Consider the following 19,149-nt stretch of genomic DNA (forward strand, 5'->3'; position numbering starts at 1 on the left):
TCTGGTCATTTCACACTTGGTACATTTTATGCATCAAAGAAGGGTCAATCGCTTTTAGGCCTCCCACATCAAGAAGAGATGGGGATTAAATTAGATCCTAATGCTGATCCCCAAGTGTTTAATATAGGAAATTTCAATTCTAGTAACTGTGATTCCACTAAAGTCACATAAGAATTAAAAGAGTTATTTCCTAGCGTGTTCAATGACAAGTTGGGTACTTACCAAGGATTTAAACATTCCATCAAAATCATGGAAAGTGCTATTCCTGTGCGTCACAGAGTGAGAAATGTTCCTCTTTCTTACAGAAACAAACTTAAAGGTAAGTTGCAAAATTGATGTAACAAAAACATTATTGAATCTGTAGAATCATCCCCATGGGTTTCTACCATTGTGATTTCGGTCAAACATTCTGGGGAGTTGAGATTATGAGTGGACTTGCACAGTTTAAATAGTGCCATTTGGGTAGATGCTCATCCTCTCCCATATTTACATGAAATGGTCTCAACTCTAGCAGGTGCCAATGCTTTTTCATGTTAAGACCTCGCTAGCACATACCATCAGTTTGTCTTGGGTGATGAATCTAAGAACTATACTGCATTCATTACACCTGAAGGATTATTTTGGTTCTGTAGAATGCTATTTTGGTTGGCAGTTGCGGCTTCAGTGTTCCAGAGACTTATGATGGAAACTTTGGAAGGTTTATCTGGAGCTGTTGCAGTCCAAGATGATATTCTAGATGTTGGTAAAGACCACAAGGAAAATGATCTCAATCTTAAGAAAGTTATTTCTGCTTTGTCATCTAAAGGTCTCAATTTACACGCTGACAAGTCCAGATTACAAAAATTGGAAGTAAAGTATTTTGGGCACAACATTAGTGGGGAAGGTATTACACCCAAGTAGGGCCATGTTGACAGCTTAATCAATGATCCTCGTCCTAGTTCTAAAGAACAATTGGTGTTTCTTAGTTTAACCAAATTCTATGCAAAATGTATCTCAAACTATGCTTCTAAGGTGGACCTTTTCAGGGGGTTGTTACAGAAAAATGCTGTTTTCAAGTGGACCCAAGAGATGAGCACTGCCTTTTCCATGTTGAAAGCATGTGTTATCAATGCTCAGTGTTTAAAACCATTTGTGATTGGTAAACAAAGCATTGTAATGGTTGATGCCAAAAATAGTGGTTTGGGGAGTGTACTTATACAAAGAGATAATGGCAGGAAATGGATAGTTGCCTATGTATCTACAGGTTTGCGTGATGCTGAGAAAAATTATTCTGTAATTGAAATAGAACTGCGTACACCCTTACTTCCACTAATAATGGATCTGGATATTCATCGTACTGATGACCACGCGGCCCTACGTCCATTGCTGTACTGGATCCGCGTGTGGTCAACAGACTATTTAGTAGACTATAGAGAAGCGTTAAAGGAAATTATGAAAATAAAAAATTTAACAAAGCTGGTATGGCTGAACCATATTGAGGACTGGCTTGTCAAGCTGGGGCTAAGTCATTACTGGACAGATCCTGAGTGTCTTACTTTGAATGGCAAAAAGCTGTTGAAAGAAAAATACTGGCGGTTTGTCGCAAAACTAAAGTCACATAACTGGGACTTGGGGACTTTAACTGTCAAGTTTCTTAACATGAAGGCAGAGAGTAGATTCGAGCCATTCATGGACGAGATCCTACCAGCTCTAGCAAAATCGCTGTATTTAAAATTCTGTTATGGCGCACTGCAAATCAAAGTAAACACTGCGAGATGGACGTGCAATGAAGGCAATGCAGGGAAGGTTGATCGAGTCAGATGCAAATTGTGTTGTATTGGGGCTAAAGAGGATGAAGCGCATGTACTGTTCTTCTGTTCTGCCTACACACATGTAAGGAAAAAATGGATAAAACCTATCTGCCGTCTCTTGGGTTTCAGGCGTTTTAGTGAGGCAGAAAGAATTCTTAGAACCGAAACAACCCAATCCATTGTCTTTAGTGTAAGCAGGTACCTTTTTCTGTGGAGATAGTACGAAGGAGATTGGGCCTTAAGCTCTAATGATATTCGGCAAGATCTGTACTTGAACTAATATGACAGCTGGAGTTCGGGTGTGAAACCACGAGTTGTGTCGGTACTGCCTATAATTTTTTACTATCTAGTTCCTTTTTCTTTATTTGAAAAAATGAAATAATATTGTCTATAATAAGTATGTCCTAATCGAAATTGTCTGTAATGTTATGATTTTAAATGAAATATTTTTAGACTTAAAATTTTTATTTATTGTCTTAAAATCGCAAACGCATCTGATTGGCCCTCAATTTGCAAAATGAACTCTGAGAAAATGGGTGCGGAAATGTAAATTCTATTTTGTTTTTACATGTGTTTGTATATCTTTTATGGTTATCTAACCGAAATAAAGATATTTGAATTGAATTGAAATAGAGCTTTTAGCCTGGGTTTGGGGTGCTGAACATTTCAGAACTTTCTTATGGGAACCAAGTTTATTATTACCAAAATCCTCTAGTATACATGATGGCACCAGGTGCGGCTAGGTTGGTAAGGTTAGCTTCCAGACTGCAAAATTTTCGTAGTCAATTGGAGTACGTGAATGGGAAAAATAATGTACATGATGATTGCATGTCGAGGTTGCAGTTAGCCACTGGTTCCTCCGAGAGAAATGACAAAGTAGAATGGTAAGTAGCATTTACATACAAGGATATTATTTTGTTTGGTAATTCTTGTTCTATTGTTCAAGAGGATAAAAGTTTGGTTGAAATGGAGAAAGATATTGAACTCAAGACTTTCGCTGAGTTTATTGTTAAATGATGGCCAGAAGAAAGGAGAATTCGAAATGATTTGTCTGTTAATTTCAAAGTGCGTGATATGTTGCTGGTTGGAAATGGCATGGTTGTTAGGCTGAACAGAGGAATACATTTATCCCCCTAAGAAATTCTATTATTGGTCTAGCACATGAAAACATTTAGGAATTTCCAGTACCAGAAAACGAATCAAAGAATGTTTTTGTTGGCCATATATTGATGCTTGCGTTGAGAAGCAATTAACGGTGTGCCAACAGTGTGCAATGAGTGATAAATCCGCAAAAGCTCTTTGTGCTGAGCTGCAACCCATTCAGATCCCTGATGGTCCATGGCAAAAATTAGGTCTTGATATTATTGGACTGTTTGCTGTTTTGCCTAAACAAAATTCATATGGTTTGGTTCTTATTAACTACTATTCCAATGGCCTGAGGTCAAGATGGTCCAGAATGTTACCTCTGTGGTTGTAGTAGAATTTCTGGACAGTGTATTTTTCAGGGAGGGAATTCCCCAAGAGTTGGTCACCGACAATGGACCACAATTTGTCAGCAGATTCTTCGGAGATATCTTTTTAAGTGTGGTGTGCCGAATAGGAGAATCGCTGTGTTCCATTCTGAGGCCAATGGTCAAGTGGAACGTTTTAATAGAGTTGTTAAGGAAGTGCCAAGAGTGGTAAGAAGTGAAAAATTGTGTTACAGTCTATGCTACTGCCTTATCGAACAGCTCCCAATGCTATTACTTCAGTTAGTCCTTTTGAAATGCTTAAGGGGCATAAACCTGGGTCAAAATTAGTGCCATGGTGGTTAAAAAACAAGCGCAGTAGTACTGGTAATGATGTGGAGTTGGATTTTAAGGTAATTAGACGCAAAATGGAGGAGTAAAAATCCAAAATGAAGCAAGACATGGGTTGCAGAAGGGTTTTGTCAGCAAGCAAAAAGTAAACGTTGGTGATGTTGTGTACATTGAAAAAGCCAAAGCTGATGGAAAGGGGAAGAGTATTTGGTCGGACCCCATCCATGCAAACAAACTTTTAGGAATGCTGTGCGTGTTGAGGGGGGTAGTGTATGGAACCTCAACAGAGTGTCCTTGTTTACAGGTAATATTGCAAGTTGTGACATTTCTGAGAGCAATGTATTTTTGGATCTAACTAATCCTCATCATTTTCGTGTTGATGACATCACAAGGCAGAAACCTGATAGAATAAGGCGTCCCCTGCTAAGTTTGCAGATTATGATCTTAGTAAAAAAAATATTATATATATATATATATATATATATATATATATATATATATATATATATATATATATATATATATATATATATATATATATATATATATATATATATATATATATATATATATACCTGCTTATTCCAAACTGACAAACACGTCCCTCAGCTCCGGAACGTGACAGAAAGAAGGAACGAAGACCCAGGATGCAGGTGAGTTTTTTTTATTGATCGCACCTCGTCAGCATAACGTTTCGTCCTACGCAGAGGCCTTGGTCACAATATATATATATTACGTTCTATGTTTCCTTCCCGTTTGAAGAATACACGCAGGCTGCTTCTGAATGAATAAGTGATTTTATTTAAGGCACAATATTAGCAAATTAGCAGCTTCATATATTAACACCATCGATGCTAGTGTTATTTTCCTCCTGTGCTGGCACTCGTTTATTCCCATTGTTCATGACGAGCTCAGCTCGTCATGAGTGTATGGAGGTGTACACCATGACGAGCTGAGCTCGTCATGAGCGTCGAAGGAGTTAAATACGATGAGATGCTATTGCAGTGGTATGAAAGTGGCATATTGGAAAAGGGAGAATTCTATGGATTGCGGTGTAATTATCCCTAAAAAAACATTTTATATCTCCTACCCAAACTTCACAAAAATCCCGTATCACCACCTGGCAGGCCAATTGTTTCTTCTATGGGGTCGCAATTGGAAAAAACATCTAAATATATAGACTTCTTTTTAAGACCCTTTGTAATTTCGCTGCCAGCTTATCTGAAGGACACCATGCACTTCTTGAATATGATTAATGATTTATCTTGGGAACCTGACTATTTACTGGTTACACTTGATGTGACTAGTTTATACACAGCTATCAAGCATGGCATAGGGATTCAAGCTATGAGACATTTTTTGAGAGACAGATCCATAACAACATTGCTCCATACTGAAATGTTAATTGATATGGCTTACTGCTGCCTAACAAATAACTTTTTCTACTTCAATGATAAACTGTACAGAGAAACTCAGGGCACAGCGATGGGCACCTGCTTCGCCCCCCCTACGCGAACTTGTTCATGGGCTGGTGGGAGGAGCAGGTGTCCAGTAGCCAGGGTGACCAGGGGGAGCGGGTCATTTGTTGGACTCGCTTCATAGATGACATTTATGATATGGAAAGGGGACGAGACCAGTGTAAAATGATACATATCTACCCTAAATGAGAACGATTGGAATATCAGGTTAACATCCCATGTAAGTAAGAAAAAAGTAATATTCCTTGATGTGGTAGTAGAAGTACAGAATCAAAAACTGGTAACAAAGCTCCATAGAAAAGAAACTGCGGGTAACAGTCTCCTCTTTGCCTCAAGTGCTCACCCTTACAGTTTAATTCAAAGCATTCCATATGGAGAATTGCTTCGAGCAAAAAGAAATAGTAGTGCCATGGAGGAATTTGAGGCAGAGAAACTTGTGATGTGTGACAGGTTCAGTGACAGAGGGTATACGAAGAAAACAATTAGTCAAGCCATTGAACGAGTTAACAAGGTGCAAAGAGCAGACCTATTGATACCCAAGCAGAGGTCTGTGGATGAAGAGGAGAATAAGGTGAGGTTTATCACCACCTATTCAGGTCAGGCTTACAAGGTTCGCCAAATATTGACAAAAAATTGGCCAATCTTAACAACTGATGCCTATTTGAGTCAGTATGTCAAAGATACCCCACAGATCACCTTTAGGAAAGGTAAATCATTAAAGGACGAACTGAGCAGAAATGCAATATCATCTAAGTCTAGAGGGAAGAACACAGGCTCAGGAGGTTTGGAGTGCTGTATGAAATGTAAAGCTTGTAAAGGAAGCAAAAACTGTACGAGGATTAAGGTACCGAATAGTACAAGAATGTTCACGATCAAAGGGCCCTTTGATTGTAATACTGAATTTTGTGTTTATTGTCTCATCTGCCCGTGTCAAAAACTATATAACGGTAGTACGATACATAGGGCGAAGATCTGGATACTAGAACACAAAAGAGCGATCAGGAATAATAATGAACAGTATCCTGTTGCTCGTCATTTTAAAACAAATCATGATCAAAATGACAACCTGCTAAAATATGTGGTGTTAGATGCAGTCAATCAATCTGTGAGAGGGGGAGATAGACTACAACAATTGAGAACATTAGAATCAAGATACATCATTGACTTTGAAACATTACAGCCAACTGGGATGAACTGTAATGAAGAACTAGCAGTGCATCTTGGGTGAGAAAGAGATAGAACAATAGATCAAATCCGATAACTTCTTTGAATAAGAGTTTTTATAACTATGTAAATATAAGTAGTTTTTAATCATCACATAGACTTGTTATTTTCCTGTTTGTTTGTGCAGGAACTTAGGACCCATTGAAACATCTTGGAATACTGTCAAACCTTTAAACTAGTGGAAATTATCGAATGTTGCTCGTGAGAGGATTGCCCACTTGGGCTAGACTTGATTAACTGTGCATAAGCCCACTGGGGCGAGATGAAGTATACCTATAAAATCATGGACATGTTTGAATTGTAGTAATGGTTTTAGCTGCAACAACGAATATTTATCAATGTATTGAAATTGCGGCTCTAAAAATTGATGTGTATTTAACCATTCCAATGTCTGCCAAAGCCAATGCGCTGAATGTGCAGGACAGTCCTGTTTCTATGCAAACTAACTTGTATGTAAATAGCACCAAGCACAAATTGTTTTTTACCGTGACCAAGCCTTAGTGGCGAAACGCGTCTGTAGGCAGCTACCAGATTTTGTGCCTTAAATAAAATCACTTATGCATTCAGAAGCAGCCTGCGTGTTTTCTTCAAACGGGAAGGAAACATAGAACATAATTTGAAGGGTGTCCGGTACCCGCACACGCTCGCCGCAACTTTGAAACCAGAACAGCCGGTGGATTGTTTATATATATATATATATATATATATATATATATATATATATATATATATATATATATATATATATATATATATATATATATATATATATATATATGGTTTTTTTTCCGGCCACCAAGGTTGCCCTCATGAAACAGTCACAGAAGGAAGGGTTACCGCACACGACGCCACAGGTAGTCGGCTGTCAGCAAGTCGTACTCCTTCACAACAGCCATACCCGTTTCGAGCTGGAAAAGCTCTTGTTCACTGGCAAAATGATGAGAAATGAGCTTGTCATTGTGAACAGCTGATTTATTATTCAAGAGCCCCGTCCATGTGGGCGTTACCACAAGCATGCTGGTAACAGTAGTCCGGATATGCCTGAGGACTCGAAAGTTCGTTAAGGCAAGTGTGCTGACTTTTCATCATTTACAATAATACTCCCGTTTGGGCAGAAGGTCGTTGCAGCATGCTGATCAGCTTCCCAAGGTCAGCCTGTGGCTCTGGTCCCCTCCTTTCCTGCGAGTGTTAATGATTACCAACACCCAGGATCCGCTAAACGCAGCGGGGCAGTTCCGCGACCGGCACAGCTGCTAAAATTTCGTCCACCAAGGTTGCCCTCATGAAACAGCCACACAAGGAAGAGTTACCGCACACAACGCCACAGGTAGTCGGCTGTCAGCAAGTCGTACTCCTTCACAACAGCCATATGCGTTTTGAGCTGGAAAAGCTCTTGTTCACTGGCAAAATGATGAGAAATGAGCTTGTCGTTGTGAACAGCTGATTTATTATTTAAGAGCCCCGCCCATGTGGGCGTTACCACAGGCATGCTGGTAACTGTAGTCCTGATATGCCTGAGGACCCAACAGTTCGTTAAGGCAAGTGTGCTGACTTTTCATCATTTACAATAATACTCCCGTTTGGGCAGAAGGTCGTTGCAGCATGCTGATCAGCTTCTCAATGTCAGTCTGTGGCTCAGGCCCCCTCCTTTCCTGCGAGAGTTAATGATTACCAACACCCAGGATCCGCTAAACGCGGCGGGACAGTTCCGGGACCGGCAGGGCCGCAAAAATTCGAACCCCTGGCAATCTTTGAGGCCCAATGGCAAGCCAGAATCAGCAGGAACAGTGCCAAAGATACAGAGCATGATGTTATTAAAGGACTTGACCTCGTCTAGTATCGTCAATGGCCTGGGGAATTCGGGGAGCATCAGGATCCACTGTGGAATAGCCTCCTCAATCGAAGATCAGGAGTTAGACTGACTGGCACTGTTAAGCCCTTGTGACTTCTCATTAGATACAGAGTGGTGGGATAGAGTCCCGATTCACCTTCTTATACTTCTTGGACTACGACTTATAGAATTCAATGGAAGACTTTGACTGTGTAGACTACTTCTCACTGGAGCGGGTTTGCGCCCTCAACATGGAGTAGGAGCAGGACTTACTCTAGGCCCATGACTTATTGTGCTTGGTGACATACAGTTTTGCAGTCCTGGTTTGCCATTAGGTGCATGAGGGCAAAGTCCTTGCACAACTGGGTCATGCCCTAAACTCAAGCGTCAATGACACAACTCATGCACATCTATGGCAAACACACTATTGTTTGAAGCTTGTGGTTTTAGGAGGAGTAATCAGTCCCTTGCACACTCTGTTTAGTTTTGAGGGCCATTAACAAGCTAAAGAAAGAGGGAGTAGAGCTCCAGTTCAGAGTTTGATGGCACAGAGAGGAAAGAACAGAGGCAAACACGCAGAGGTGGCGATTATATGCGGGTGTACTCGGTCACTTCTGGGACACAACAAAGCTTATGTGGAGTCACACAGCGCCACCTAGCAGTGCACAGGAGCACGGCTACGAAATGGTTTCTGATTCAATCTGGTATTTGGGAATATTCTAAAATTGAGGAATCCATCAGAAATGCTATTACATAATGGGCAACACCTTTTAAAAAATATATTCATGGATAGGGTTGTCTCAGAATTTACAGGTGCTCTTCCTATATTGACTAGAAATTAAAACACTGCAACAAATTGAACTTTAAATATCTTAATATAATAAGGCGATGTAAGATCTTTAGATGATTTAAAATTGTAAGCCCAGAATCAATTAAACAGGTCTTTTACCATCTAATGAACCAGGAAGACAAAGGTGTGAGGGAAGATTTGGTATCATTTAACAAGGCCATATCAATATAAATAGATTTGCTATATATATATTTTATACTTTGTATACAGATTTTACAAATCAAAATTAAAAGAAACTAAAATTTAAATTAACTCACAAAACTTACTCCTAGGAAAATGTAATGAATGTTTAAAATACATATATCTTTGTTTAAAATGTCACTTACTGGCAACAGCCAACTCTCGTCCAAGAAACTGCAGTTCTATAAATGCAAAAAGAAAAAAAAACTGTAGCATTCAAGTCACTAAAACAGATCATGTGCATATGAAAACTGGCTGTAGAGACAAAGCAAGTTCCACATGGGTAATTTTCTCTACAGAGTTCTAGACATGCTAGGTAACTTAGGGCCTGATTACAACTTAGGCGGTGTGGGAGCGGGGCTGCCACACAGTCATCCCGCTTCCAAACAGCCAAAGCTGTGTGAGCACCGCCCACCAGATTATGAGTTTTCTCATGCCTGGTGGGCATTTCTTAGGCAATTCCACAGCAGTGACTCTGGTGCTCCCATTGCATTGCCCATTTTCAAAGGGAGTTCCTGCACCGCATGGACTTTGCAGTCCATGACATACAGTAACTGGGGTGCATGCACACAGGGGGGCAACAACATGGGCCCGCTGCATTCATCCCATGGCCCGGAGACAAAATGGGGCCCTGTAAGGCCCCCTTTGTTTGCTCTCTGCCACAGTTTTCATGGCTGGCTCACAGCCATGAAAACCGTGGTGGAGACAAAACGCGTACTGTGAAAGCAAATTGGGTCCTCAAGACTGCAGCAACAGCGCCAGGGATCTCTGATGCCTGGCAGTTGCGGCGGTCCCATGATGGTCAAACCGCCCAATAATGTAATAGGGTGCTTGGACCACTGGTGCAGCAGTTCCTGCACCTCCACTGTGGCTACTATGGTCTATTGGACCACCATAGACATAATTAGGCCCTCTGTCTTCTGCATCAGAAAGATACAGAGGACTAGGGGTATACCAATCAGATGTCAAGTGTATGCCTCCAAACGCAGGTAAGGATGCAGTAGAACTGTCCATATTGTAGGCTAGATCCTGAACGTAGCCAACGTTGTCCCATCCAACTGGAATTTCCAATAGTTACTCCAATGGAGAAGTCTTCCAATTGAAATACAAGCCTGTCTGTTCAAGATCACATTCACACTCACCCACTCCGATTACTGGATTCCATGAGTCCACAGAAATTTACCTCCAGGTCCAGTACGAAAGACATCTCAGAAACGACCAGCATCAGGGAAAGGAAAGGCTCTATAAATAAAGATGACAGAGTTTCACTGTTCTTCTCTCAAGTCATCCATCAACAAGCAACTTATATACCCAATGAAAGACATTTAATTATGAAATGAAATCTACTTTATTAGCTGGGTCATGTATGTCTTTTGTTGCAATAGCTGAGTATCAAAGCAGGTCCTCGATTTTTCCCATCTGTCTCTCATATATGATCTATTGTACACGTTGCACCTTTTACAAGGTCCTGTCTATTTCTAGATGTAGAGTGTAAAACGGTCAACTTAGAGTTCAGTTAGGCTACATGATGGAACCCTCTTAGTGAATGTTGTCTCCAGGATCACAGAGATATACCCCTAGCTTCAAACACCATAATACTCATGGGAACGACAAAGGAGTAGTCTTTCACAATGAAGGACTTTCAACAGCTGGACGCCGAGGTGGACAATGGCCCCCTCCTGCCCACCACCACCCATCAAAAACACTGAAGCACTGGATTCCCAGGGTAAGCAAGATAGCGCAGAGGACCACGGACCCAGACATGGTCTATGCATGAAAGCAACTAATACAAATTCTAGCCGAGAGCAGAGAGGCTATGCTATCTTTTGCAGCAAAAGTAAAACAGATACAGAATTAAAAAGAAGAAACTGCTTAAGGGGACATGTTTACAGATCAAGGTCAGGATCTGCAAATATATATGTATTTTTTATTTGAAAAAACAAAGGTTTAAGATTAGTTATAGTTAGAAAAACGTATTATTTCTATACAAAACCAACTTAAAGTACACAAACATTAGACATTCTTAAGTTATAGGGCCAGATGTACGACGGAAAATTGCATGCGCAAACGGTTTTGTGACCAGTTTGCGCATGCAATTTTCCTCTGAGCCATATATTAACACTATTTTGCGACTCGCAAAATAGTGTTTTGCGACTCGCTATTAGGAAGGGGCATTCCCTTCCTAATAGCAACTCACAAGCCATGTACGACCCTTTCCCCTACACAAATGCAGGAGGAAATACTTTTTAGTGGCAGGCAGTGATCCCAGGGACCACCACCTGCCCTTAAAAAATGAAACAATAACGTTTCATTTAGTTTTTTTTTTTAATGCATCCTCTACTTTTTCATTCACAGAGGGATAATCCCCCGGATAGCTTAATTCGAGATCCATTCCCTGACCTAAGCGGCACCTTTAACTGGGAACGTGTTCCTACTAACCACGCCCCCTGGTCTGTCGTCATTAGTCCTGATCCAATCGAGGACAGGGTTCAAGAGACGACGACAGACTGGAATCTGGAAGACGCCGAGTGTCGGATCGAGGGAGGAATAGCGAAAACGAATAAGATACCGGGAACAGAATCCAGGAAATGAAGCTGGAAACAAAAACAAGTGACCCGATTCCAGTCTTCACTGCCGAGCGAGACCACTGGACCGGTGGAAGAGTCAGGAGACCCACGGGACCGTGCAACCTCCAGCCACACTCCAGGAGGAGTGTGGCTCTCCCAGGTGAGTGCACGGATTACAGGGTGGGCTGGGAGGCGGGCGAAGGCCAGCGGGGAGAAGTCCAGCTAAACCCCATAGAGCCAACACCAGTCCCCTCTCTACACACCTACACTAAGCCTAGTGAAAGAGCACCGGGTGTCTGCTCACTCCTTTTCCCTTTATGGTGATGGTGTTAAAGAGGAAACAGAATCTTACACCATTTTCTTTTCTGTTTGTTCTTTCTTATTTTTGAGATTATTGTGGATGAAGATACTGAAGGAAGAAGATTCTCGCAAAAGAACCAGAATTCATGGTAACTGTGACAGACCGAGAAGTATTGTACAGAGACTTTAAGTAGGAAGGAAAGCCCTGACGTAACCTAACTGGACCTATAATAATAAAGAGCATTGATAATTCTCCTGTTGTGGACCTTTCTGATTCGTCACACTCACAGCATTTCGTTTTCCTTTAAGGAAACCCGGCTGCATTTAAAAAAACTGCTTTATTTAAAAGCAGTCCCAGGCATGGAGGTCTGCTGAGCTCAGCAGGTGACCATCCCTATGAGGGCCAGCCATTCCCAATGGGGCTGCAAATTGCGAGTGCCTCATTAATATTCATGAGGCTCGCATTTTGCGACCCCATTGGTAATCGCAATCAGTTCTCAGACACTGTTGTACATTTGAAATTGTGACTCACAAACTGCGACTCGCAATCAAGCGCAATTTGCAAATCACAATTTTAAATGGTCGCACATCTGGCCCATAGTTCCAACTTTAAGTTAAATTTTGCACTCCACCCAAAACGTAATGTAACTCGCACACCTCCATAGACAATGTTGTGAACTCACTAGCCACAGTTAATTAAATGCCTCGAAAATGAATGAGTCTCGAGGAGCATAGTGGCGTGGGGACAAGTGGCAACCAGAGGAGTGGAGTGGCAGAGTGGAATAGAGTGATGTAGAGTGTCGTGGTATAGAGTGCAGTACTGAGGAGTGGAATGATGCAGAGTGGAGTGGAGTGGGCTGGCGTGTCGTAGAGGGAAGGAGTAGTTTCTGTCCTGCAACTCCAGTTCTGTAGTAGGGGTATCTCTAGTATAGTCATAATCTAGTGAATAGTCCCGCTCATGTGCGTGGACCCCGGCAATCAAAAATAATCTCTTAGTTGTCAAAAAATTGCAGAACTGCAAAGACACTTAAGAGAGAATTTAAAGACAAATAATGCAGCCTATATCCACAGGCTACACTGTCCAGTACTTGAACTAGAAATTCCACCCAAAACACCACACATACAACACAGCTTGCCCAGTTTCTTTCACAGAGAAACTTGCCTCTACCAGTAAAAGCCTCTGGAATGATAGAGAGGAAAGCCTGGACAGGCAAGCCCCATAGGCTGTCATTATGTGGCTTAAATAGGATACTGTGCCTTTAAGAAAACTTTCCAGAACTTCTCCCAGTATCCCAGAATGCACAGCAGGTCCCATTTACTTTCAGTTCTTTTTGAAGGCGTAACATGCCAGACCTGTAGCATTCCTTATATGAATAACTTTCTCCACCGGGGAGGCGGGAGGGCGCTTATGACTATAACAGAGATACCCCTACTACAGAACTGGAGTTACAGGACAGAAACTACTCCTTCTGTAGTAGGGGATCTTTGTGTATAGTCATAATCTAGTGAATAGAATGGCAAGCCCATCCCCACACCAAGCGGCGGTGGAGAGAAGAAAATTAACACCACTACTGTGCGAACAGATTTCGCAGCGAAGCCTGTCCAACCTGAGCGACTGTCCTGGCATCAGTGTCTAGACAGTAATGCTTAGCAAAGGTATGAACCGACTTCCAAGTGGCTGCCTTGAAGATTTCTGCAATCGGCACGTTACGGAGCAAGGCTGTCGTGGCAGCTTTGCCCCTGGTGGAATGAGCCTTAGGCTTACCTCCTACGGTCTTATTAGCTTTTTGGTAACACAATTGTATGCAGGATGCAATCCACCTAGAAATGGACTGCTTAGAGGTAGCAAGACCCGTCCTGACTGATCCATAGTTGATAAACAATCGGTCAGACCTACGAATATCTTTGGTTTTATCCAGATAAAATTTCAACACCCTCCTAACATCCAGGGAATGTAGAGACCTTTCCGCTGGAGATGAAGGATTCTGAAAAAAACTTAGGCAAAGTTATGGTCTGGTTCACATGAAAATCAGAAATAACCTTGGGAAGAAATTTAGGGTGAGTACGCATAACAACCTTAGCAGTATGAAATACTGTATAAGGCTCTTGGCAACACAACGCCTGAATTTCACTCACCCTGCGGGCCGATGTAATGGCCACGAGGAACGCCGCCTTCCAGGACAGGTGCTGCCACGAAGCCTTATGAAAAGGTTCAAAAGGCTTCTTCATCAATCTGAACAGCACCACATTCAATTCCCATGAAGGGGAAGGAAGCCTGACAGGAGGGAATACTTTCTTCAAGCTTTCCAGAAAATCTTTGATCACAGGGATCTGGAAAAAGGAAGTCTGTGAAGGGCATTTCCTGTAGGCAGTCAATGCAGCGAGATGAACCTTAATGGAGTGAACATTAAGTCCAGACTGCGCCAAATGTAGAAGGAAAGGAAGAATGACATCTTCCTTGCATGTCGTCGGGTCATAGTTCTTGGACTTGCACCAGATACAGAACCTCTTCCACTTGTAAGCATAGGAAGTCCGAGTGGAAGGCCTCTTAGACTCCTTCAGTATGTCCATGCAATCTTCAGGTAGATTCAAATGGCCATATTGCACTATCTCAGGAGCCATGCCGCCAAACTCAAAGACGAGAGGTTGGGGTGCAACATCTGCCCCCCGAACTTCGTGAGAAGGTCCGGCCTGCACACAAGCCGTATGTGAGGAAGGAGAGACCGGTGAAGAAGGTCCGTGAACCACCACTGCCTGGCCCATTCCGAGGCAATGAGTATCATCCTCGCCCTAGACCGGGCCAACTTGATGAGTACCGCCGGAATCAGGGGAATGGATGGAAAAGCGTACAGAAAGCTGTTCGACCAGTCGATCCATAGCGCATTCCCCAACGTCCCCTGCTGGTAGTACCTGGAGGCGAAGTCTCGGCATTTGCTGTTTTCGGCGGTGGCGAACAGATCTACGTCTGGAGTCCGCCACCTTGCGAAGACTTCTCCTAGTACTTTGTCGTTTATGACCCATTCGTGGTTTTCCTGAATCAGTCTGCTCAGTGCGTCCGCCTGAACATTCTGCACACCTGGCAGATGGGTAGCCGTTATCGTCAGTCCACTGGCTAGAAGCAAGTGCCAGATCGCCTGCGCCTCCTGCGACAGAGTGCGTGATCTCGAACCCCCCTGCTTGTTGAGGTAATACATCGTGGTCGTATTGTCCGTCTGTACAAGCAGAGAGTTGGTTTGAAAGGACGGATGAAAGGCCTTCAGTGCCAAGTGAACAGCTCTGAGTTCCAGGAAATTGATGCGATACGTGGACTCCGTCGGGGACCACGTTCCTTGAATCTGTAAGTCTCCGGAGTGCGCACCCCCAGCCGTGGAGGGAAGCATCCTTCACGACGGTCGGCGTGGGAATGTCCTTGTGGAAGGGAACCCCTCTGAGGAGATTATCTGCCGAACACCACAACTTCAGAGACCGAAGAGCATGCAGAGACAGTCGTATCTTGTCGTCCCAAGATCCTTTCCTCTGATCCCACTGGTCCTCCAAGCACTCTTGCAACGGTCTCATGTGCAGTCGTGCGTGTGGCGTTAGGAAGATACAAGAGGCCATCGATCCCAGTAGAGAAGACACCGTCCTCACTGTTGTAGATGGAGTGGTCATATGAGCCTGAGCCTTCCGAAGGAGTGATAAGCGTCGCTCCTCCGAAGGAGACACGCTTGCTGACAGCGTATTGATGGAGGCTCCAAAGTACTGTATGCAAAGGACCGGAGTCGGGACAGACTTGGACATGTTGATGTGCAACCCCAGCTTGTTCAAGAGAACGCACGTCTTCTGGAAGTGCGCTCGAGCTTCCGAGAAGGAGGAGGCCTTGATCAACCCATTGTCCAGGTACGGGTAGATGAACACGTTGTTCTTCCTCGGGTGTGCTGCTACCACTGCCATGCACTTTGAGAATGTTCTCGGCGCAGACTTCAGTCCGAATGGGAGTACTGTGTATTGATAATGATTGGTGCCGACTTGGAATCGCAGGAACTTCCTGTGTTTGTGTGCAATGGGCACATGGAAGTACGCATCCTGTAGGTCTATAGCACACAGCCAGTCTCCCTGTTGCAACTGAGGATAAATCTGATGCAACGACAGCATGCGAAACTTTTCTCTGCGAATCCACTTGTTTGCCTGCCTTAAGTCTAGAATGGGCCTGAACTCGTTCTTGTCCTTCTTGCGAACGAGGAAGAACCGGGAGTACAGACCTCTTCCTCTCTGAGACAGAGGAACGTCTTCTATCGCCCTTTTCCTTAACAGGATATCTGCCTCCGCCTGAAGCTCGCACAGTTGAAACTGCGAGCTGACCGGCGGAATTGCTGGAGGCGGGCTGGTGAACCGAAGACTGTATCCATTGCAAACAATATTCAGCACCCACTTGCCCTGAGTAATTTTTCTCCACTCTGCCAGAAAAAATTGAACGCTTCCCCCCACCGGAGTGGGTAACGGATGTAGGGGAAGTAAGCGCTCAGGGCCTAGACCCGGCCGGGCCTTTCGTCGCTGTTGCCGACTGTTGGCCTCCTCTGCCTTTCTGGCGCTTCTGGAACGGCCTTCGGAACTGCTGTTGTTGTTGCTGCTGTCCCGAAGGTTGGCCACGCCCTCTGCTCTGTCCGCCGAACCGCCTCTGGAACGGTCGGTAGGACTTCTTAGTCTCTTTGGGCTTCTCCAGGCCCACAGCCGTGAGCGTCTCAGCCTCAGCCTTCATGCGGGCCATTTCGTCATCCGCATGTTTCCCGAACAGAGTCTTGCCAGGGAATGGCAAATTGGCAACCCTCTGTTGGGCGTCAGGTTTTAACGACGGGAGGCGGAGCCAAGCGTGCCGTCTCCGGTTAATCCCATGGCAGAAGCCATGCGCCGCCAGGAGGGAAGAATCGGCCGCAGCACTGATGACCTGATTCGCCACCAACATCCCCTCGTTTAACACCTCCTGGAAATCTTCCCTTTTGTCGCGAGGCAGGTATTCCACAAACTGCTGGAGGGATTCCCAGAGTGCGCGGTCGTAGTGCCCCAACAGGGCCGTAGCACTCGCCGCCTTCATAGACGTAGCCGACGTCCCATAAACCTTCCTCCCAGCAGAATCCTTCCACCTAGATTCTTTATCTGGTGGGACCGTGGACGACGGAGTGGTGGCATGTTGTTTACGAGCCGTCGTCACTATCACAGAGTCTGGAGGGGGTTCCACTCTTAGAAAGGCCGGATCCGAATCGGGAGCCCGGTACTTTTTCTGTAGTCTCGAGGGGGGCGCCTTAGTCACCACCGGGGTGAGAAAAAGGTCCATGGCCGGATCCTCCAGGCCCGGCACCAGTGGCAGTAATGGTCGAGACAGATGTTTTTGGTGCAGCGTCTCAAAAATTACCGACGTCTTGGGAGTGAGCACCGTCAACGAGATGCCCAACTTAGCTGCACCCCTTAACAGGACGTTGTGAAAGGATACCAGATCGTCCACCGTTGATACTCTCGTCTCTGGTGACTCCGACAGAGTCGGGGAGTAGTCCCTGGTCTCTGATGGAAGAATGTGCAAGACCTGATTTGGCCAGAGACAGAAAGTAAGGTAATATCTTATGAGAAGCAGAAGAGAACGGATGAAGGTTCTCTCGGTGGCACCACAAACAAAAAACGTTTCCATATTACGCGATAGGTATTATTTGTACTCGGGGCATGGGCTTGAGTTAAAATTTCCTTGCAGTCTTGAGGGATATTTAAACTCTGGAACTCTCTGTGCTCAGGAGCCACGCTGTCAACTGAAGTGAGCTTGGATCCGGATGCACCACTTGGCCCTGGGACATCGTCAATAGAGAAGGAATGGGACGCAGGTGAACTGGTCGATCCTGAGAGAGTAGGAGAAGCTCTGTGAACCAGAACTGGCGGGGCCCCGCCGGTGCTATTAGAATCATTGTGCAGGGTTCAGTCTTGAGTTTCCGGAGTTATCTCGGAACCAGAGTAATTGGTGGAAAGGCGTAAACAAATGCGTCCGTGGTCAGAACCAAAAGACTGGAGCAACTTTGAAAGTGAGACCTTTCGCAATATTGTTCCTGATGGTCCACCAGTTGGCCGCCTTTTTCATAAGAGGAGTGACTATTATTCTGTTGTCGATTGATCCTTCTGCTTGGCGCCATTACATGTCCAGCTGTTCTTGCAAAGAGCGCATACGAAGTCTGCAATGCGGAATTAAGGGAATGCAGGATGAAATCGATCCTAGGAGAGATTTGTATTGGCGGACAGACGGAGTTTGTCTTTTCTGCAATTGAAAGCCTTGCAGCAAGTTGTATCCAGAATGGCCCCTAGGAACTTGGCCGACCTGGATGGAAGAAGAACTGATTTGTCTCTGTTGAGTTGAAGACCCAGATGATTGAAAAGCTGAATGCAACTCTCGACTGCCCTTGTAGTTGCTTGAGAAGATGGAGCCTTTATCAACCAATCGTCCAGGTAGGAAAAAACCTGCAGTGACTGCTTTCTGAGAAACGCTGCAACTGGGGCCAATACCTTTGTGAATATCTGAGTTGCGGATCTGAGTCCGAAAGGTAGGACCCTGAACTGAAAGTGGCTCTTGGCTACGGTGAAGCGTAGAAACCTCCTGTGTGCTGGGTGAATGAGAACACGGAAGTATGCGTCCTCAAGATCCAGAGTTGCCATATACTCACCAGGATTCAGGAGACGCAAGATATCCTGAAGAGATACTATCCGAAATGACAGTTTTATGAGATAGGTGTTGAGCTCCCTCAGGTCTAAAATTGGGCGCCATTTTTCTTCTGTCTTGTGAACAAGGAAAAACCTGGAATAGAACCCTTTTCCTCGTTGGGATAGAGGTACTGGCTCTATCACTCCTTTGATGAGCAGTTCATGAGCTTCGAGATGTAGAAGATTCAGATGTTTTGATTCGGTGGCGCGAGGGGATCTGGAAGGTGGCAGGTTGAAGGTTTTGAAACTCTAATGTGTGGCCAAATTGGGTGATATTGAGGACGCACCGATCCGATGAAATGATCTCCCAGTTGTGGAGGCATTGTGATATCCTGCCAGCCACTGATGTTACAAGGAACAGTAGGCAGAGCCGGGAAGCCGCTATTGGCGTTTAGAAGCATCTCTCCCCTGACGTCCCT

At 44.2% G+C, this 19,149-nt stretch overlaps 1 protein-coding gene across 2 annotated transcripts in view; it reads right to left on the minus strand.

Moving 5' to 3' along the window:
* The window catches only part of LOC147702103 (uncharacterized), a 574,906-nt gene that overhangs the window by 340,059 nt on the left and 215,698 nt on the right, over positions 1-19,149 (minus strand). For both annotated transcript variants that reach the window (XR_015297502.1, XM_086930735.1), the window contains exons 6-7: positions 10,336-10,394; positions 9,299-9,334 (exon numbers count right to left, since the gene is read on the minus strand). Coding sequence is in view for 1 of the 2 variants with exons in the window: in XM_086930735.1 (XP_086786861.1) it covers positions 9,299-9,334; positions 10,336-10,394 (95 nt within the window). In the remaining variant the exon portion in view is untranslated. The remainder of the gene's footprint in view (positions 1-9,298; positions 9,335-10,335; positions 10,395-19,149) is intronic.

This window comes from Lissotriton vulgaris, chromosome 7 (assembly GCF_964263255.1).
Source record: "Lissotriton vulgaris chromosome 7, aLisVul1.2, whole genome shotgun sequence".
Classification (NCBI taxonomy): Eukaryota; Metazoa; Chordata; class Amphibia; order Caudata; family Salamandridae; genus Lissotriton; species Lissotriton vulgaris.